Here is a 23,599-nt window from a genome sequence, read left to right as displayed (position 1 = left end):
CACAAAAAAGTGTTCGCGTTTCGTACAAATTTATCCCATAGTTCCCATAGTGCCCGATTTCTGGCAGCTCATTTACGAGTGAAAATGTTGTGTTGCTTTCGAGGGTGGTTTTATGAGTGGTACTGTTGAGACGCAACTTTTTGATTAAAGAAATGATGTAGAACCTTTCTGTTTTTTTTTTGTATTTCATCATCGTGGCAAGCAGCAGATAAAAATGTGTTCTGTTGCAAAAACAGGTGAATGAAAACTCTACATTTTTTTTTAAAAACTAATGATTTTTCAAACCCATTACTGGTACGTCCATTCCGGATTGGCTCATGTTTTGCAACACGTGCCATACACGGATAGAAATCCTGTAAGCAAATCCGATAACATTTCCATGTTGTCGAATTCAACAACACAGTGTTACCGGAATTGCTTACAGGATTTCTAACCGTGTATATTTAATCCCCGAAATTAGATTGTAAATTCCATGGTTAACATGTTTTTGGAGAAAATATCGTTATAAAAAACATTCAATTCTAAAGATAAATAAATTATCATCAATTTCGTTGTTCGATTATTGTTTCTTATAATAATCGATAACAAACAATTGAGGCAAACATTAAAAAAACCACTGCCTTTGAATGTATATTCAAGTTTGTTGAAAAATGAAATCTATCCTTAAGCATAAACAAAGTTTCTTTCAAGTCATGCCAAATGATTTGAACAGCAATATTTAAACATTTTACAAATATTCAAACAATAAAAGTAAACAAAATGTCAACTGTGATGAATCGGGATACATGTGACGAACTGGGATAGTGGATTTCGAAACCGATGAATACATTAGTTGAAATTTATTTCCTTTTTGAAAAGAAATATCAAAGAAAGAGCGAGACAGTAACAAAATAGTGCTATCTCAAATTTATCTAAACGAAACTCATTATTTTCAATGTTTTGAATAGTTACAATCAATTTAAATCATTTGGCCATACATTTAACGACGGAACAACACAATTGTGTACTTCTTAATTTCAAAATATCTTTGGGTCATACAATTTTGGAACACTTCAAGGTAATGTGACATAATACTCAAATATATTAACCCTCTAGTGCCCAATTCTTATTTCGAAATTTGTTAATTTTTCCCGTGTTCAGGAGGTCATTTGAGCAACTTTTGTTCTATGAAAAACTTTACTTCTCTTGTTTTATATTTTTCTTGTTTCATTTTTAGTATTTTTATTTGCATTTATTTTGTTTAGTTTATGTTTGTTTTTGGTAGTATTTGGCCTATTCTACACTAGACACTAGAAAAAATACTGCATACTTCTTTTTACTTAATATATTGGAAATGTTAATAAATTTTTTTTGTCAAAATTGACCCCTCAAAAAAAAATACGACGACTAACCTCGACCAGAGGGTGACGATTCTCGAGATTTTCAATTTCCCGGGAATCGAGAGTTGAATTTGGCCATTTCCCGGGAATTCCCGGGACCCGGGAGTTTTTTTTCTATGTCAATAGTGGCAATAATTTATAAAGGAAAATAATAATAATATAGTTTCTTTTCAATCAATTATGTTACATTTAATTCATACTTATTCTATGAAACGTTAACTTCAGTATAATCTTTATCTGAGGAACTATATCGACCTTTTGATTTTTTTTTCTGAATCTTCAAATACAAGATCGTTTCTTGTGCGTTTTGGGACTCAACATTGTAATTTGTTAACGAATCTTTATTCGCACTTAGTGATTTTTCAAAATTCTCACAAGCTTGTTGCATGAACTTCGTATTAGTTTTTTGTGAAGTAAAAAAATAGCTAATATATAATTTCCCAGTATCGCAACCACTCAAAACATCAATTTATACTTGGTTTTTTTTTCCTTTTAAAGGTCAACTGTTAAAATTAATTGAAGAAATATTTACAGTTATCAGGAAAACCCGAATGTTCTCAATTGGTGGACCTTAACTTTACAAAGATTGACAGAGTTTTTTTAAATATAATTGAATATTGAGGATGACGTGAAACACAAAATGACTTATTGACATCGAAAAAGAAAATTACCTTGATACAGCGAAATTACCCTAGGGACTTAAAATAGTAGTTTATGCAACAAGTTGCAAAAAAAGGATTTTTTCAGCACGAGTCGTACATTTATCCAACGAGGTTCGCCGAGTTGGATAAATACGAAGAGAGCTGAAAAATCAAGTTTTGCAACGAGTTCCATACAACATTTTTTGCAATTCCGAAAAACACCCATTGAGTGAAATTTTAAGTCAAATTTTCATGTATTTTGTCAATAAATCGTTTAAATCAAAAAAATGTTGAAAAGTGTTACTTTTCGAAACAAGTGCTGAAAAGTTCAACTTTTCAGCACCCATTTCAGTGCTGAAAAGTAGAACTTTTCAGCATTTTTTTTGAAAAGTGTTGCTATTCGATTCTGTTATTTTTGGTACAGAAAAGTAGGCTATTTCGTCGTTCAAGAATGACAGGAAAAGTAAGTAGTTTCACGACGGAATTGCAAAAATACAGATTATGAGGGTTGCTATGCTCGATAGAGGATATGAAAATTAAATTATTTTGAAAAAGCTTTCCCTCTTAGAATAATAAATAAAAATAACGTTTAAAAGCTATAGATTTGGGGTGTAACTGCTAAGTATGCATCTAGATAATTTTTTGGATCAATTTTTTGGCTTCTCTCAAGTTAAATTTTAAACATTCTGAATAAGAAAATCAGAGCAGCATTGGTTTATTCAAACTTGGAAAGCTAACATTAACTTCCAATGTTCATTTTTTTTTAAATAATTTTCTGATTTCTAATTTTGCTTTGATATTTATAAGTATAATATTTCCCGGGAGTCTCGACCGAATTTCCCGGGAATCGAGAGGTCCAAAAATGGTCGATTTCTTGGGAAATTTTTCCCGAGAATTCCCGCTCGTCACCCTCTAACCTCGACTAACCTACAGCTCAGCCCTGATTTTATGTAATTTTGAAGTTTTTTTTTAATTATTATTTTTTTGTAACTTTGCAGGGTTTCTTTATCGAGAGTATTTAGGTTCTCCAAAGTTATAGATGGGACAAAAAATACAACGTAATGGGACATGTATGAAGAACAGTTATTTTATTTTTAAAGCATAGTGATTTTTACAAAACTTATCAGGTTTTAGAAGATATTTGTGATTTTGAAAGTATTTTTTTTAAGTTTAGGAAATTTTGAAATGTTTCCCTTTGGACGTGTGTTGTGGCTCGTGCACTGCATGAATGGTTTTCTATCATTATTCAAATATTCGAAGATATTGTTTATTTTAAGTCTAGTTTTTTGTTTTTTTGTTCAATTCTTGTACCGGGATGATAGAGTCAAAAAAGTGGGCTTTTCCCGATTTTAGCTAAATTCATTGAAAACGTGTCTTAGTAAAGATCCAGGAAATGTAAAAGTTCACGGATATCGAAGAAACTGCTTCGTGAGAAGGTGGAAAACTGTCCACGACGTCAGATACAATTTTCTTGGTTGATTTCACTTGTTTTCCACCACTTTGGATAATCCGCTAGTTCAAAGTATGCTTTAATCCCAATTAAACCCCATCTAAAATAACCCATTCACGATCAACGAACCCCGCCATATTTAATTGAAATCGAAAGCAATTCAAACTGGCCCACGATGATAGACGAACGCCTACCATCTTAATTACTGTAAAATCCTTTTCCTCTTCGAAGCACCACCAACGAGCCGTGGAAAGCTTTTCCGATTACGCGAGGTAATCCACGCGGGGAAAGCGCCACCGATCGGCTTTAGGCGCGCTTTGCGAAAGCGATGCTTATTTTAGATTAAGGTAAATGAGCAACGCAAAGTGGAATGCAAACAAACAAATACACAGTCGCGCCTTGCACAGTGAAAATATTGTTTTTATCATTTTTAATGAAAAATATCCAAACACTATTAAAATTAGTTTTGCACTTTTTTTTATGCCAATTTCATCAAAGTTGAAACATTATTCACTTTTGGTATTTACTGATTTTTTTTACAGTATACCGACGCCAAAGTAAATGTGCTTTTTGGATTACGTTTTCCTTGAAGCGATCCGTGAAAGTTTGAGCTAAGGGTAGGGCGTTGGTGGTGATATCCGAGTAAGCCGTAGGATTGGCTTCAATTTTAAAATAATTAGAAATTTCTCTTTAAATTATTAAATCTTCTTACCAGCGTAAAAATTTATAACAAACTTTATAGAACGTTTAAAATTTCTTTGCTGTAGATATATTTAAGAGCTATTATAGAACTCCTCATTTATTTATTTTTCTTCAAATATGGAGAAAACATTTTTTCAACATTAAATACCACCCTAGCCCTAAGTTTTATTTAAAGCGTATTGAACAGTTTTCCTCATGACCTTATGTTTTCTCCGTTCAGCTGTGCACTCATCGAGAGAATTTCCCAAGTAAATTTCCCATCACACAGTAAGTACGTAAGCAAATTGAAAATCGAATGAGGATTTATCCTTTCACAAAAAAAAAATCATGCAAGCAAATACTCACTGCTTTCTAACGCGAATGAACACAGCGGATCATCGAACGGGAAAATGTTCAGTCTTCCCTGACACGACAGTATGAGGTGGCGCCTGCAAAAAGGAGAAGAACAAGGAAAATTTGCCGGAAATTAGTTTTGGGAAACTTTGCATCAATTTTCCAGCTTGCGAATCCTACCTCATGAGATAATTGATCGTACCGTTGCGGAATATCCGCAGCGCAAAGTGCATCGGGATGATCGGATCCTTAAAGTCGCCGTGCATGATGAAGTACGTGTCCGGCAGCCAGATGTCCTCGTGGTGGTGGATCGCGTTCAGAAACTCGTACGAGGACTGGTTCGCGTACCGCAGCCGCGGGTCGTACCACTGCTGCTGGAGCAGGAACTCCACCTCGTATTTCTGCAGAGAGGTAATGGATTAAGTTATTTTTTCGATGATGAATTAGATAGCTGCGCGAGGATTTTTGTGAATGATTTTGTGAGATTCGGGATGTGGAATCTGTGTTCTGAAAAAAAAAAAACTGCAAAAGGTTTGGTTTGCGTTTACAGGATTTTTTCATTTATTCCTATTTTCTTAATTTAAAGCACGTTCGGCATTATTCAAAAACCTATCACAAAATGTTTTGAATATATTCACAGTTTCTACCGCCAAAAATAGGACCTTTAAAAAACTCTGGAATTGATATATTGGATTAAATGGGCATAATAATGAGAAAAATCTTTCAATTCAGAAATAGTTTGCATTTTTGACCTATGACCAAAAAAGCCATTTTGTAATATTGGTTCACCCATACAAGCCTAAGTACAATTTTGGCAGCTGTCAATACAAAAATGGTACGTAAATATTCGAAAATCTGTAACTTTTAAAGGAATTTTCTGATCAATTTGGTGTCTTGAGCAAAGTTGTAAATGTTGTTGAGGACTATTCAGAAAAAAAGGTACACGAAAAATAAACAAATTGCCGATTTTTAAATCAACTTTTTTTTCACAAGAACTCAAATTCCCAAAATCTTTTTTTTTAATTATTGAGATTTTTTGATATGTTTTAGGGGACAAAAAACCGCGACTTTTGAGCCATAAAGAAGTATGGTTAACAAATTTGACGGCGAGTTATCAGTTTTTGAAAAAATAGTAATTTTTAGAATCAAAGATTTCTCACTTAATTTTTTATCTTATATTTTTATGTTAAATTGAATTTGCAATCGAAAAGTACTTTACTGACTTTTTGATAAAGTGCTATGTTTTTATTTCTTCTGTTTACTTTCGTTGGCTATGAAAGATTGATTTCAGTGAAATATTTTTAGTTTTCGACCAATTCTGAAAATATACTTTTTGACTTTTTGATTGAAAATTCAATTAAAAAAATGAGGTCAACAGTTATTTTTCTATGTAATTCCGATTTTTTTTTCCAAAAACCACTATTTTTTCAATAAAATATAACTCAGCGGCAAAATTTTTGACCATACTTCTCAATAAGGCCGTTGCAAATATTTTACAAAGTTTATGTCACCCCCTTCAAAATTGGTCCAAAAATCAGGGGGCAAAAAATTATTTTTTCAAAAAACATCCAAATTTTAATGGAAATAGATGTATAATCAACTGAAAACAATCCAAAATGCAAAAATGTTTTCTCGCAAAAATTAAATTTTCGTCAATACTTAAAAATCTTGGAAATTATTGATTTCACAGGTATATAATGCATTTTTGAACACTTTTTTCATTCAAATGTTGATACCGTGGCCTGTAATTTCAATTTATTATCTTATATATTTTTTTGTCACCCCACCCTCGACTTTGATCAGAGTCGAGGGACAAAATATTTGCAACGGCCTAAATATTGGCAAAAAATCCTCGTGTCTATTTTTTTCTGAATAGGCCTCAACAATATCTACATCTTTGCCCAAGGCACCAAATTGATGAACAAATTCCTTCAAAAATACAGATTTTCGAACATTTACGTAATATTTTTGGACAGGTGCCAAAATTGTATGGAGACTTGTATGGGTGAACCATTAACACAAAATGGCTTCTTTGGTCATAGGGCAGGCCCCCCACAAAGCTTGGGCCAAATCAAAAAACACAAATAAATTCCATTTCCGGTTTTGGTACAGAATTGCGCATTGGTTAATAAGTTTGTCGAATGCAGATGTATATTTTGTTTTTTTTAGTTTTAAAAAGTTTTATTTACTTTTTTTTGTAATAAATATTTACCATGATTATCGATTTTTGATTAAAATAGATCATTAGGAAAATCTAACATTCCCAGATTTATCTGGCAACCTGGCAACCCTGATTGGAAGGCCTTTCGATATCCGATAAGTCGAATGATTGATCCGGGTATAGTTTTTTTTTAATACAGATAAGTGATGTTCCACTTTGAACATGTACATAAATATCACTTAAGTGGCCATAATTTCAGACAGGGTTGCCAGATCGTCAATGTTTTTGACTCGTTGATATTTTGGTTACCAATAAAATGATATCTGTTGTGATGCTTTGTAAATAAAAAGTTTTCAAAAAAAGTTGTTTATTTTTGCATTTTCTGAGGGAAAGGGAGGGAAGCCATTTTGCTGACGTATCTTACTAATACAAAGAAACCTACCGCACTAACACACTCACAAGGGCAGGGGGCCAAAATATTACCAATATATGCTTGAGTTTATGCATGTGTTCGTAATTTCACTAAAATTTGAGCATGAAATATTTGTTGCGGAGCTCCCTCTCGAAAATCTTGAGCGATTTCGAGCCGAGCTCGGTTGCGTGTAAAATGATGATAATTAGTGTGATTTTCGGCTATTTTATACATAACTTTTGAACTACTTATCGAAACTTCAATCAATTTAATAGCGACCCTAAACCTGAATGTGACTGGTTTGGTCAAAATCGGTTTAGCAAGTACTGATAAAACTGAGTGACATTATTGGTCACATAACCACACACATACACACACACACACATTTGTTTAGTTTTCGATTCTGAGTTGATATGTATACATGAAGGTAGGTCTACGAGCTTTCTGTGTAAAGTTCATTTTTAGAGCAGGATTATAGCCTTAACTCAGTGAAGAAGGCAAAACCTTCCTTTGTAACTATTTAAAACAACTGTTTTAAGCTATGGGTTATTCTCCGCCAACTAGGGGAACTATACCCTTTCTCAGCCTATTTCTATTATCAGCCTATCAGCACTTTGGTCATGAATTTCAGCTTTCATAAAGTGTTTTTGACTGTTCCAAAGTAATAAATAGTTCAAATAAAAGTGAGGAAGCAACTCTCCATTGTTGATACACCTGAAAATGTTGATTTAATAGCGTAAAACGGTAAAAGTGATGAGAATTGGTCGAACGGCTTAGAGTGATCAAAATGGGTATAGGGGAAATATACCTATTTTAATCACCATAAGCCGTTCGACCAATTCTCACCACTTTTGCCGTTTTCCGCTATTAAATCAACATTTTCAGATGTATCAACAATGGAGAGTTGCTTGCTCACTTTTGTTTGAGCTATTTATTACTTTGGAACAGTCAAAAACACTTTATGAAAGCTGTAATTCACGATCAAAGTGCTGATAGGCCGATAATAGAAATAGGCTGAAAAAGGGTATAGTTCCCCTATTTCCCCTAATACAGCAGCTGCCCCGATCTTCAATCGTAAAACTTTGTCTTAAGGGATTAATTTTTTCCTGGGGGTGTGTTTTTCGACACCCCACGTGCAAAAACGGGCTATGATTTTACCGAAAAAAAATTAAAAGGTTAAAACAAGATATCAATTGAAAAATCAAACATTCCAATGTTTCTTCTCATATTTAGAAAAAAAAATATTTCATATAATTCAATCAATATCATTTATTTTTTCAGATGCATGCCAATTAAATCAATAAATCATGACATACTTCTTACACTTTTCAAAACTTCATATTATCACGTAACTCTATTGATTTACTCTTCCGCAAACCTTCTGAAAAGGGAGGGGGAAAAACGTGCGTCGGTTGCAGCTTATGTCACATTCCACGACCAATTTCGCTTCGCTTCCATGTATGACACCACCGTTAAACGGTTACAATCTCTCGTAAAACGATCCAAACGACCAACTCTACGACGACGACGCCATCGAAACGCTTTGATAAGTGAACGCAGAACAAGTTAATCCTGCGAACTTTTCTCTTTCTTCTCCAACTTTTCCCCAGCTTCCGGTGAAAAGCTCTGCTGCTGCTGCTGCTTCGTCTTGCTTGACAAAGTTGTATGTGTAATGATAAATCTTGTATCGTGTGTCGTTTCAACGCGTGAAATACGAGATTTTCTTTTTTCCTTTTCTTTTTGCTGATGTTTTTGAGTTCGGCTTCCGACGTTATCTCATCACAAAAAAAGTTCCCACGAATTTCCCTCCTCCTCGTGTCAAAAGGAGGAGGGTCGATGGAAAAACTTTTGTTGTCACACAGCTTTCCGTTGCCTTTGTCTTTGACGCGGGCGATGGTGCGTAAGCTTTTGCTCATCGCTGGAAGGTAGTCACAGCAAAAAAGCTCGAAAATTTAACAGGAAAGACTTGTGTATTTTTCTATTTTGACCAGCAGAGAGAAAACCATACAAAATGCGTATTTTTTTTAGCAATTTTGTTACAGTGTAAAACGATGTCAGCCACTTCTAGGAAGCTGATAACAATGTTATGTGTTCATCGGCTGCCTGCGAGTGAGTGTGGGAAGTGTGAAAATGTTGGCTTACTTGGGTCGAGGAAAACCAAGGTCGTGAGTGTTGTAACAGGGAATTAGCTTCGCTGGGATGGGTTGGGATGAGATTGCTGGATGGTTCCATTTTGTAAAACAAAGGGGAAAAAGGTTCAAAGAGCATAGAGTTGGTTTGCGAATGCAACGTCGATTAGTTTTTTTTTTCTCAGAGTAATGACAATATTTAGCTCTTTCGTTAAGATAAATCTAGAAAACAAGAATTTAAACTTTGGTTTTCTATTAATTTTTTTTTAAGTAAGCCTAAAAAAAGTTTATATACATAATTTTAAGATACAATTTCCGATCTTTTCAAAAAAAATATTTTCAAAAATTTTAAAATTTTAAATCAAGACTAACATTTCAAAAAGACCAAACATTAAATATTACGCCCTTTTGAAATTTCACGAATGTTTCATATTTTAACATTGTAAATTGAACCATTAGGGGAACAGCATCTAATTCCAGCGTGCCTCTAATGTTGGCAGGTCAGAACATTGACATTCAATTAAAGCTAATTACCAGCGTTTTCAACTGAAATCGAGTGATAAATAGCCCAATAAGAAGTGATCAAGCAAGTTTCTATCCAAAGTTTTGCATAATTAGTTGTTTAAATAGTGAAAATCAGCAAATTGAATGGAGTTAGGAGCGAGTGCTTAACCTGCTAAACATACGAGAATTTCCCATAGTTGCTGAGATATCGACATTAGAAAATGGTGGGTTGTTTGGGTGAGACTTGAAAAACATCAATTTTCCTTTGCATGGCAATATCTCAGCAACTAAAGGTCGTATCAACAAAGTCCGAAGAAGAAAAATATAGAGAATTTTCTCAGCTTTTCAAAAAAAAAAAATTTAGGGTGGGCAAACATGGACACTATTTTAAAAAAATCAATAACTGCGGATATTTTGAAAAAAGTTACATAAAACTGGCTGTCACTTGAAAACGGTGCACTTTATCTAAATTTTACCTAAGTACTTTTTGATTGCAAATTTGATTTTACATCAAAAAATGAAATTGAAAAATTTTTGCGACCAATATTTCGATTTTTTTTAAATGTATTGATTCAAAAAATCATAACTCGGTCAAAGATTTTTTTCCCATTCTGGAAACTTCTGAAAATTCTGAAGTCTAGAGAACATATAAAAAAATAGTTTTTTTTTGCAAATCAAGTTTTAGAGACAAAAAATGAAATTAAAAATCACCAAAAATTTTTTTCCATGTATCATTTTTTTCAGTGTAGTCCATATCCATACCTACAACTTTGCCGAAGACACCAAATCGATCAAAAAAATTCTTCAAAAGATACAGATTTTTGAATTTTCACATATCATTTTTGTATGGACAGCTGCCAAATTTGTATGGAAAATTATATGGACAAACTAATGATGCAAAATGGCTTCTTTAAGCACGGAAGGCACCAACAAAGTTTCAGCCAGATTAAAAATAAAAAAAATTTAAATTAAAGAAAAAAGACCGATTTCGTAGAGAACTGCTCAACGGTAGAACGTGACCTTTCAAATTTCTGTATTATTATATAGACATGTTATTAAGTGATTTGTACATAGCTTGAAACCGTGAAATGTAAGAAAATAGAAAGATTTTTGTTTATTTTATTTGTCCTCATCTTAACCTGCAACTTTGCTAAAGACATCAAATTGTACGACAATATGGGTCAAGTTATTTTGACTGACCAATTCCATGTCCTATCGGAGAAATTTTTATATGATTCCTGGTTGAGCTGGTGATGATAAAATAGCCGGAGATTAAGTCTCTACTAATTCGTATTTTTTTAGATTTTTTATTCTTTTTTTTATGAAACTTTATCCTATTTAATATAATAAAATTAAATCTAATTTGCATTATTAGTTTTCAAATAAAGGTTCAATACAATTTTGCGGGCTGGTCATACACAATGGGCATGTGAATAAAGTATCTTGAGACAGGATTTTCTGAACGATTTGGTGTCTTCGGTATAGCTGTAAGTTATGGATAGGACTATTTTCCAATAATATGTAAACGGAAAAATTTCAAGAATGTTATGTTAGACTTTTAATAACTAAAAATTGAAATTCCAAATCCCGTATTTTTAATTGTTAAATTGTGTTAATATGTTTTGGTAATGGTCCAATTTTCAATGCTGAAAAATCAAAAATATAAAATTTCATGATCTTTTCGAAATAATATTAGTAAATTTAAAAGCGCCAAACATTAAACATTACGCCCATTTGAAATGTTAGTCTTGAGTCCGTTTATATTGGAAATTTTCCGAACTTTTTATTTTAGGTAATGAACAATAATGGACACTACCTAATAAAAAATGAAAAACGGTTTTTAGTTGAAATCAAGTGGCTTTATTTTGAAAACGGTGCACTTTATTTGAAAAACTGAAGTCAAATATTTTGTTGGACTGAAATTTCTATTTTTTACAGAAACCACATTTTTTCAAAAATCATAACTTGGCGGCCAAATTTATCTCCATGGTTCCCCTAAAACAAATAAAAATAATAATAATCTGTATTTCGGTAAATTGATTTTTTTGTGAAAATGGGTTAATTTAAAAACCGGCAAATTTTGAATAGTCCTCATAAATACCATAAATTTTGTCTTTTTAAGCCAACTCAAAAATTACAAATAACAGTCGAAATTGGCTTTTTTTAGAAAATCGGTCAATTTTAATTTGAAAAAAAAAATGAGCTAAAGTTTCACTAATGTTTTTTGCAGGGGTACTTTTGCTTTAAAAATGTTTTAAGATTACAAAAAATCTGAACATTTTTCGAAAAATTTCATACTAGAATGCCTGAACAATGCAGTTTAGCAAAACAATGTTTGGAGCCATTTTTGATTGCAAATATGATTTTGCACAAAAAAGTGATTTTTGATTTTTTTTTAATTTTCTTTTTTTTACAAAAAACTAGATTTAAAAAAAAACATTATCTCCGGTATCACATTTTGCCCAAATCAAAACTGTAGCACTAAAGTGCCTTGTTAGTCCCCTTAAACATATCAAAGAATTTATAAAAATTAAAAAAAAAAGTATATAGGAATTAAACTTTTAGTGATACAAAGTCAAACATAGCAAAAGTATTTTTTTTCCCAGTGTACCATTTTTTCTTTTAAGTCTTAATCATAATCTTCAACTTTGCCCAAGATTCCAAATTGATCAGTAGATTGTTTATCAAGATAAGGATTTGTAAATTTTCAAATGTCTTATTTGTCGTGTGAATTTTTGTATGTGAAATTTATTTGTTTAGGTCATAGCAAATTATATAAAACTTTTGTCCTCTCCCCCCTCTTTAAAATTTCTTCAAAAAAGAAGGAGGCAAAATAATTATTACCTGAAATTTCAATTTTCATTGAAAAATAATGTTAAAACAATTGTAGACAATTTCATACGTTTTATGCTTTTAAAACAAATTGAATTTTGTATACATAGATTATTTAGAGAAGTAAAAAATATATTTTCATAAATTATTTGACATTTTACAAATTACAAGACATTTCATTACATTATGTGATACTTCCGAAAAAAATGATTTTCAGGCAAGACAATTGAATCTATTTTTTTTGCTTTTCCCTCGTATACCAGGCTTATAAGTGCTTATTTTTGTTTATTTTTTTTACTCCAAGAACATAAGACCTCAGTGCAAAAATACTTTTAAAATAATAATATTCATGTCATCAAGTTATTCTTAAGTATAAAACTTGTTATGATATTGAAAATCACTTTTGTCAATTTACTTTTTTACCCAGAAATTAAAGGATCAGGGAATTTAAAAAACTTATTTCTAAAACATGTTATCATCCAATTCCTTAAAAACAAACCAAACTCTGTCACATCAATCTCCCAGAGCCTAGTCATCCATCCCAAAAAGCAGCAGCCAATATGATTGATGAAGCGTTAATTGCCGATGACTCTGACAATGTTTTCCCACACTTTCGATAGCAACCCGTTCAAAATTTGTCAACTTGTACAAGCCGCCTCCTCCCTTTAATCCACGGTGTCATCTATCCATCCATCGGGGAGAGGAGCCGCTTCTGTTGGCAATTTTCCCCGCACTCATTCCAGGAGACTCGCTATCGAAAGCCCAATTACGGTGTCAAGTTGAAGCCAATTACGGGGGTTAGACCACCCAAGTAACATTTTAGGCTTTATCAAAGCTGTCACAACCGCTATAAAACCTATCAGCCAGAACCAACATTAAAACCCCTTAGTCGTAACAAACTCCCCAGAACCTTGATAAACCCCACTTAAAACCCAAAAGGACCTCCGCAAAAGGTTGTTACGGCCTATTTATAAAACCTACATAGGAGTTCAAGGCTTTAAAACTGAATCCTAACAACATCCTCAAAGCCTAGATAAAACCTTTGTTAAAACCTAGTCAGGAGTTATGGAAAAATGACATTTCATACGTCTTCAAACGTCTTATGCCAAATAGGTTTTATTTTGGTAAAAATAAGTCTTCGTCGTGCCAAATGAAATTATGGAGATGGTTGTCAAAAATGGCGATGATAAATAATAGATATTAGAGGTAATCCAAATAATTTGAAAGCTTATTTCTCACAATTGATGGCTCGAATTCAGCTGCGGTTGAAATTTTATTGATAAATGTAGGGTAGATAGAGCTAAAAAATTCAACTCGCTTCATCAAAAATCAATATTTTGTAATCATAGTGTTTAATGTTAAAAAATATTTTATTGCAATTCTTTGAAAAAAATGTTCAAAATATTTTTAAACATCTATCGCTATATAAATCATACCAGAAATTCAGCATAAATGTGTGTTTTCATCAAATTTAAATCAAATTTTTCAGTTTTCTATTTTTTCAATCAAGATGGCGGTCAATCATATTCAATCAGAGCACGCGTCTAGCGCCATATTTATGCACTGCTATTTGGCCGCGATAAATGCTCTTTAAGGAGCTTATGGTTTTGAGTGAGCTTTTTACATGCCTAATGGCACTTGACAGCTACAACACCCTAGGTTTTAATAAAGCATGCGATAAAACCGTTTGGCATGGCATTGCCATCTGGTTTTCAAACCTCTGTTAAAACTTTCATAAAACCATATTAAAAGCCAGTCGGCTTTTATTTCCACCCGGTTTTATGTCCGAAGCATAAAACCTTGTTAGAACCTATTAATTAGCTCTTGCTTGTTGGTTGCGGTGAATGCCCAAATAAAACTATTAGGCAATCAAGATGCTACAATAAACCCTTAATAAAACTTGGTGGTGGCTAGTTGGTTTAAAAATGTTACTTGGGCATGGGACCAAACGAAAGAGTGATGTTTTCATGGCTTGCCGGAATCTGTCCGGGATCTCAGGAAGCTGAAAAAAGGACCGGAGCCCCTTTTTTGTTCTGCCTGTGAATCGTGGAGTTCATGGTTGGTTAGGGTAAGTGGTGCAATTTTTGTCCTAACATTTGTTTTAGGTTACGTTTCGGCTTTCGGTCACTTGGTAAAATCAAACACCAGTTTGCTTTCTTCTCCGACGTTTCGGTTCATATAGAACCTTTTTCAAGGAATCTAAAATTTATTTGGTGGTAAAATTGGGCACAACATAATTACAAAGAATCTTACCGAAAAGAAGGTGCTTTTCGTCCGTTGGTGCTTTTCCAAGCACTCAACTGTCAGGTGGTGGGGAAATAACGCTTGCGAGTCTGGCCACTCTCCAAGATTCGCTCGTCCCATGGAGATTTCGACTCGAACCACAATACGGTAGCACCAGAAAATTATCACACTTCTCATTCGGCGCGCCAACTTTTTAAGATGGCAGTACAAGTGAAAAAAAAAAAAAAAAAAAAAAAACGACTATTGTGTGTGTTTTGTAAACATTATGTGTTAGTATGTGTGTTGTCCCTACTGTTTGTGTTGTTTTTATTTTTGTTGTTTTTATTTGGTTTGTTTTGGTTAGTATTCCTTTTTGTTTTGATGTTTTTAATTTCATGTAAAATTCCAGCATATGCAGCATGTAGGTTGTCCGTGTCCGTCCGTTTGTTCACTGTTTTGTCTGTGTTTTTTATGTGACAACTCTCCAAGATTGGCAGATTACTCGATTTCATTGAGCGATCTACTATTTTGACGGAGTCAATCCCGATAGAGTGTTCCATAGCTGTTGCGTGTTGAACTAATGCTGATTTTTCCTTCGCCCAGCTGATCTGTGGATCAGTGTTTGTGTAGCCCTGCTGTCTCAGTGTTTGTATCCTCTTGATGTCCGTTTTGTGTCCGGACATCCTCTGTTTCAGCTTTGTTGTTGTGAGCCCAATGTAGCATGCATCGCAATCACTACACGGGATGCTGTAGATCACGTTGCTTTGCTCTTGTATTGGTGTTTTGTCTTTCACTAGTGGCAGCAGTGTGTTGACTGTTTTGGTGTTCTTTGTAGCAATGTGTACGGTTGGATATTCCTTCTTCAGTGTTTTGGTTATCTGTTGTGTAAGTCTGGGCGAAGGAAAAATCAGCATTAGTTCAACACGCAACAGCTATGGAACACTCTATCGGGATTGACTCCGTCAAAATAGTAGATCGCTCAATGAAATCGAGTAATCTGCCAATCTTGGAGAGTTGTCACATAAAAAACACAGACAAAACAGTGAACAAACGGACGGACACGGACAACCTACATGCTGCATATGCTGGAATTTTACATGAAATTAAAAACATCAAAACAAAAAGGAATACTAACCAAAACAAACCAAATAAAAACAACAAAAATAAAAACAACACAAACAGTAGGGACAACACACATACTAACACATAATGTTTACAAAACACACACAATAGTCGTTTTTTTTTTTTTCACTTGTACTGCCATCTTAAAAAGTTGGCGCGCCGAATGAGAAGTGTGATAATTTTCTGGTGCTACCGTATTGTGGTTCGAGTCGAAATCTCCATGGGACGAGCGAATCTTGGAGAGTGGCCAGACTCGCAAGCGTTATTTCCCCACCACCTGACAGTTGAGTGCTTGGAAAAGCACCAACGGACGAAAAGCACCTTCTTTTCGGTAAGATTCTTTGTAATTATGTTGTGCCCAATTTTACCACCAAATAAATTTTAGATTCCTTGAAAAAGGTTCTATATGAACCGAAACGTCGGAGAAGAAAGCAAACTGGTGTTTGATTTTACCAAGTGACCGAAAGCCGAAACGTAACCTAAAATAATTGTAACGGTCGTGAAAAACTACAACCTAACATTTGTCTATTTTGCTTTTTCATAGCAAATAGTCAGAAACAAGCAAAATGACCCTGCTTCCCACCAAAAAAACGGGATGTTACTAGAAACAGCTTGATTTCAAATTAGCTCACTTAGTTGACACACAACGGCGTTGTCGGCGGGACAAAAAGGGTTCGTGTTCTATTTGGAAACCTCCCCTTTTTGACTTTTCCACTTACAATGTTTTCCATAATTGTACAAGGCTTAGGGAAAAAAGGACTATCTTGAAACGGTGTGATATGTAGGACAACAAAAGAGCATGATGATGTGGGGGGATGAAGTTGGGTTGAATTAAACTTTGTCCGAGGATACTCACCAGACTAGATTCATCTGGCGACGCTAAGCTTAATAGTAGAACACTAACATTTACAGTCAAAGAACCTGCAACGAGAAGAGAGAATAGCTGATAAAAACCCTTTTGTTTTGATAGGATTGATTTTTTTACATTTTGTATTTTGGAAAACATGCAAAACACTCACGAAATTTTAAAATTGACAAAAAATTTACAAAGCGATTGTCAGAATGGCAAACCCAAAAGTTCAAAAAAGCAAAACATATTCAATTGGCCAACAAGAGTAGTTATAAAAAAGAGAGAAACATGCAAAAACCCTCCCCGCACCACATTTATTGTATCGATCGGTACGACACGTTCGAACCCGTATAACTATACAGCTGCTTGTCGGAATGACAATTAAGAAATTGACAGCCCACTCTACTCGTGCGGGGCTTCTGGGTAGAGTTTCTCTGCTGCAAATTTATTGGCACGCAACCAATTGTGGCAAATCGACCCCCTCCCCATCAGCGAGTTGGTTTACCTGTTGCGAAATTGTGATGATTGGCACTATTTGCTTATTCGATTGAAAGTTTATAAATTTGAGAGCAACTGGTTGAGGTATTGTGGTGGGCTCAATTTTTTTGTACTGATGAAATGTACAAACTTGTAAAAAACTATCATTTGAGAGCTATGGTTATTGACTTTTTTTTAAAGGGGTAAGTCATTCTCCGCCAACTCACACAGCAGTTGCCTCGACCCCTCTTCGATTTGCGTGAAACTTTGTTCTAAGGGGTAACTTTTTTCCTTGACCACGAATCCGAGGTCCGTTTTTTGATATCTCGTGACGGAGGGGCGGTACGACCCCTTCAACTTTTGAACATGTGAAAAAAGACGTGTTTTTCAATAATTTGCAGTCTAAATGGTGATGAGATAGAAATTTGGTGTCAAAGGGACTTTTATGTCAAATTAGACGCCCAATTTAATGGCGTACTTAAAAATTAAAAAAAAAAACGTATTATTGCAGACCACAAAAAAAGTTTTAAAAACTCTCCCACTTTTCGTTACTAAACTGTAAAAAAAATTGAAACATGTCATTTTATGGGAAATTCAATGTTCTTTTCGAATACACATTAATCCTGAAGGGTCATTTTTTCATTTAGAACAAAAAAAATAATGTTAAAATTTCGTGTTTTGTCTAACATTGCAGAATTATTTTTAACAGTGTAACAGTTTTACGAAATAACAATTTGGTTTTACGAAAACAAATTTTTGAAAAAGTTGGTCGTCGAATATCATGGCCGTTCATGGTCACCCCGAGCCAGGATTGCGAATGAGCGAGCGAGCCAAAAAGCCGTGCTCGCTCATTCATGAGCATGAGGACTTACCAGGTAGCTCGTGCTCGTTCATGCTCATCGAATGCGCTCGCGCTCAATGAGCGCTCATCAGCAAAGTAGGTAGATTTTTAGTATTGATGATGAATCTCGCAAAGGCTAATTGGATTGCCACTTTTGAAGATCATTTCATATTCCTGAGAAACTTTTATCGCGAAAAAGGGGCATGTACTCATCTAATGTTGTCAGCTTAGTATTTGTTTTTATAGTTTTATAATTAAAAATTCTCTTTTTTTTTATTAAATTCTCGATCAAAAATTGCTAATTTGCAATCAAGACACATTTGCTTAGAATTCCAGACACTCTTTTTAGTTTAATATTCTAACTTTCATATTAAGACTAAACTTTCAAGGAACGGAATTTTTAGGTCTTAAATAAGCTGTTAACAGGAAGGCAATCGGTTTATTTTAAATTAAAACATAATTTTACTTGAGGGCAGGCTCATTACACATTTATTTATGTATTTATTTGGAATAGACTTCTATAAAGAAGATAGTTTATCGAAATTCGTCTAAGACACAGATTTGACATTTATCATGCTACATTATTTACAAATAATTAATTGAACAAGATGAGGTGCCCAGACTTCAAAACATTTACGATATAAAATAAATGGCGTAATGTATTGTCTAAAAAACATTTTTGCTTTCCTTAAAGATACTTTTCAGTTTAATAAAAAAAGTTACCCTTGACGTGTTACTCTTTTATCCACTTTATTTTTATAAATATGATTATTTCTTCAAATAACGATGATAAACCTAATTTGTCATCTAAACTGAGACTCCTAATCAAGCTTCAAAACAAAATTAATAAAAAATATCTTCACCTAATATAATTGAGATGAGCCTATTTCAGCCTCCATTTAGAAAAACATCTGCTGAAAAAAAAAGTTATTATTGTATACCCGTTACAGATAAAAAAAAGACCGTCCATTTTGCTCAATGAGCAAAAAATGTGCGCGAGCGATGAGCATTTTCGCTCATAAAATTTATGACCAAGCATGAGCAGGAGCAAATGAAAGCCAGCTCGCGTAGCGCTCCTCCTCACGAATGAGTGAAAAATGCTCGCTCATGAGCGGATGAGCGCTCAAAATCGCAACACTGCCCGCGACAGACACGAACGACAAAACAAAGAAAAACGCAAAAAGTAACTTTTTCAAAACTTTTTTTTCTTAAAAATCGCGATAACCCGTGATGGTTAGTAACGGAAAATGGCAGAGTTTTTAAATCATTTTTAGTGTTTCTTTTTTTGATGAAAAATACGTCCAACTTTACATAGAAGTCCCTTTGATACCAAATTTCTATCTCATTTCAGGTTTCAGGCTGCAAATTATTGAAAAACATGTATTTTTTCGCATGTTTAAAAAATTGAAGGTGTCGTACCGCCCCTCCGTCACGAGATATCAAAAACAGACCTCGGATTTGTGATCAGGGACAAAAGTTACCACTTAGAACAAAGTTTCACGCAAATCGAAGAGTGGCAGGGGCAACTTTTTCCGATTTCGTGTGAGTTAGTAGAAAATTACCCTTATAAGATAATTAATCATAAGAAAAAAATAATGTGTTGGCTTTTTATTTCAACTCACGACGTAATGTATACTTTTGTTTTTTTTTTAAATGCACAAAAGTAACATTTGTGTGGCTTCATCCAGAAAGTTCGTCACGCTAAAATCAGCCAAAATTTACCCCCCCTCCCCCCCCTTTGTCATGCTTTTCCTATACTTACAACACGCAATTTCACACTTGCTCAGACCCCCCCTCCCCCCCTAGAGCGTGACATACTTTATGGATAACGCCTGTGATATTTGGTCCCTTCAAGCTAAATATTTTCGAATTTTTCAAGTCAAGTCAAGTCCGAAATAAGTTTAAAAAAATTTCTTCAAGATTAATGCTATTTTTGTTTTTGAAATTGTTGTTTTTCCACCGTCAATTTTTATAATTTTTTTTGTTTAGTTTATGTGAATATTTTAAGCAATTTGATTTTTTCGGTTTAAAATTTTGTTTGAAATTTCGTTTTTATTTTAATGTTTTGCTCTTTCTGTCAAAAAATATTGAAAATTAGTTTTGCTCTACACCTGGGTAGGGTAGTAAATTTAAAATTTAGTCAATGCATGTGTAACATCAATAGGGGTGGCGATATTTGGTACGCACTAGACATTTAATCTACAATTTGTTTGAAGCTTGCTTAAACATTTGAATGCTGACATTTTTGAATTGTAATTTAACTTTTTATTGTTGACCTAAATTTACACCAATCGAAATGATACCAAAACAAATTTGAACGAAGGAAATATTCCATTTCTCAGCCTATTTCTATTTTCGGCCTATCACCACTTTGATCATGAATTACAGTTTTTTTAAAAGAGTTTTCGACTGTTGCAAAGTAACAAATAGCTCAAATAAAAGTGAGCAAGTAACTGTTCATTATTGACGTATCCAAAAATGTTGATTTAATGGCGGAAAACTGCAAAAGTGATGAGAATTGGTCGAACGGCTCAGAGTGAATAAAATGAATATATTTCCCCTACTACACCTCCGCATTTAAAGAAGAAAATTCACAATAGTTTTACTGAGTATAGTAAAGTGTAAGATAAAGTACAAACGATATGTACAACATTTTAACAAAAACAAACAACATAGCTGAAAACAAATCAGGGAAACTTATGTTTGAATCAACTGCTTTTTCATGACAACAATATTATCATTATCGTTATTATCCTTACTGCCAGCAAACTATATGGGAGTAATAATCGTAACCACAAACACAGAACATAGCACGATCCAAAGTCAGACAAAGTAAGGTTGAACGAATAAAACGTCTATACAGATATAGGATAGAAATATGTATATCACATAGAGAAAAGAATGACAACGCAAGACACAAGAAAACGATCCAGCTCAAACGTTCAAACGTGAACAACTTACAACAACGCCAATATACAGAAGGATTTTACAGAAAATGAACAAAAAAGTGAAACCAATTTGATCTGCACTGAAAGTGTTTTATTTGTAGCTTGTCAATGTGTGTGTGTGTGTTTGATTTTGTGTAATTTTGAAAACTGTAATCCTCTTAAAAGAGTGACTGAACAGTAGATAAGATATAATATAAACAAAAAATATATATAGCATAGAGTAGAAGAATAGAACGGCAGACAGTTTGTAATAGAATAGTAAGAAGAGTAAGGAGTTGCTATATAGAAGAAGAAGAATAGAGATACAAGTTTCAAGTTTTTAGCGAACGGACCGCGGTTCTGGGGACGTCCTGGAACGCGTGTATCGGGCATGTGCTTTGCCATTTCCGGTGTTTGCATACCGCAGCAGAAATCCGCATCTGCAAAGAGGAAATAGACAAATACGGTTTTTGCAGTTTGGCTGTTTTTGTTTTGGTTTGCTGACAATCGTTGGAAGATTTTACGTTCTAAAATTGATGCAAGACTGGAAGGTTCGTTTGTTTTTTCTTCTGCTAAATTGAAAATGAAATTTGGAAAATAATATCACTCTACATCTTGGTATGAGTGTGTGTTTGTGTGGGAAGAGCTTGACGTTAAGTCTGGAAGATAAATGATTTGGTAATGCACATCACACAAAACCCGATAACGGATGGAAGGTCGGAAAATAGAGTTTAAACTGACATGTACCAAACAGCACACACTATGCAACAGCTACTACAGAATCTACCAACTGTTCAAAATAATACATCGAAATTAAGTTCTATAGAAAAATTATAACTTGAGGATGGTTATTAAATTATCTTGTTATGATACGTTCATATTTCAAATATCGCAATGAATTTCAATTTTCTGCATGTCTTTTTTTATAAAAGTGGAAAAATTATGGATTCTGGCTATTTTATATTCTTATAATAACATTTTGGCCAAATGCTATTTCATTTTGATTGTCCACAGAAAATAAAACAAATAACAAAACAAAAGTGAGCAGTTTAAGCTTAAAGTTGGTTCGGGGGTTTTATGACCACATTATTAACATATTTAACTTTAAAAAGGAATAAAAAGTAATATAATGTAATACTACCTCAATCATAGATAACAAAAAATTAAGTTACTCATTGTAAAAGGCTTAAATAAAAAAAAACTGAAGTTTTCGTAATTTAAAGACGCAACTCATGGTACCCAAAATAAGATGATTTAATCACGCTTGCTGTCAATCCCCCGAAAAACTCAGATTTTTTTTTTCAAAATGTCATGTTTCGGAATTCTATTGATATACTTTACTCATTTTGGGTATGCTACGTAAAATTTTCCGAGGAATCCGATAAAAAATATTTTTAAGACAAAGACTTTTTGGTCAAGACATCGTTAAAACCAGGGCTGTGGAGTCGGAGTCGGAGTCGGAGCCGGAGTCGGTGGAGTCGGGTCTTTTTGGGGACCTGGAGTTGGAGTCGGAGTCGGAGTCGTCAAAACTCGAACAGCTGGAGTCGGAGTCGGAGCCGGAGTCGGCTTAATTTTAAGAGCTGGAGTCGGAGTCGGAGTCGGAGCCGAAGATTTTTGATAACCCGGAGTCGGAGTCGGAGCCGGAGTTATCTTAAATTCAACAAAAAATATGTTTTTTTATTGTTCAGTATTTTCTATAGAACAGCTTAATTTACAAAACATCTTATATTTTTAATTGATTTATCAGATGCCATTATGTTTTTGAAGCTTTTTATTGTGATTGAAAAGCTCTAATTGTGTTATTACACTATAATCACTAAATGATAACTAGGCTTAGTGATTTTTCACGCTCAAAAATAGCAAATTTCACGGGGACCTCAATTTCAAAACACTAAATTTCACGCTGATTTCGCGGATCGTAAAAAAAATGTTAAAATAACTCTGAAAATCTTTTGTTTAAAAACTACTTTTTTTACTTCATTATATATTATTCTTCAATAAACTAAATAAATCTTCACTAACTTTGAACGTGACACAAAAAAATCAAATAATTTTCAAAAATGTTTCTTCCTGGTTAATGGATGAGCTCTATTTATATTTTAAAACAAAATGTCATTTATTGAACAACTTTTTTAATATTCGACTAATAAAGCAAAAACGTTTTCGCTGATTAGCTTCTGTTGTATCAGTTTACATTTTATTGAATTTCATATCAAAGCAAGATTCAACAATCTTGTCCAGCCAAAATGAGTAAAATAGTTTGAATTTTCAGCGATATTTAGCCCATCCAAATAGTAGTTTATGCAACAAGTTGCAAAAAGAGGATTTTTTCAGTACGAGTCGTATATTTATCCAACGAGGTTCACCGAGTTGGATAAATACGAAGATTGCTGAAAAAATCAAGTTTTGCAACGAGTTCCATACAACATTTTTTGCAATTCCGAAAAACACCCATTGAGTGAAATTTTAAGTCAAATTTTCATGTATTTTGTCAATAAATCGTTTACATTAAAAAAATGTTGAAAAGTGTTACTTTTCGAAACAAGTGCTGAAAAGTTCAACTTTTCAGCACCCATTTCAGTGCTGAAAAGTATAACATTTTAGCATTTATTTTGA

At 33.7% G+C, this 23,599-nt stretch overlaps 1 protein-coding gene across 9 annotated transcripts in view; it reads right to left on the bottom strand.

Moving 5' to 3' along the window:
• LOC120424315 (glutamate-gated chloride channel) overlaps window positions 1–23,599 on the bottom strand; it is a 365,994-nt gene that overhangs the window by 131,227 nt on the left and 211,168 nt on the right. For 7 of the 9 annotated variants that reach the window (XM_052711128.1, XM_052711125.1, XM_052711127.1 and 4 more), the window contains 4 exons: window positions 21,337–21,423; window positions 16,745–16,809; window positions 4,686–4,906; window positions 4,518–4,600 (listed from right to left, as the gene is read on the bottom strand). In XM_052711128.1, the coding sequence (XP_052567088.1) occupies window positions 4,518–4,600; window positions 4,686–4,906; window positions 16,745–16,809; window positions 21,337–21,423 (456 nt within the window). The remainder of the gene's footprint in view (window positions 1–4,517; window positions 4,601–4,685; window positions 4,907–16,744; window positions 16,810–21,336; window positions 21,424–23,599) is intronic. The other 2 variants (XM_052711132.1, XM_052711133.1) reach the window with 1 other exon arrangement.

The sequence above is a fragment of the Culex pipiens genome, chromosome 3 (assembly GCF_016801865.2).
Source record: "Culex pipiens pallens isolate TS chromosome 3, TS_CPP_V2, whole genome shotgun sequence".
Lineage (NCBI taxonomy): Eukaryota > Metazoa > Arthropoda > Insecta > Diptera > Culicidae > Culex > Culex pipiens.
The sequence above is the reverse complement of the archived record's forward strand: the minus strand, read 5'-3'. Positions and strand labels throughout refer to the sequence as shown.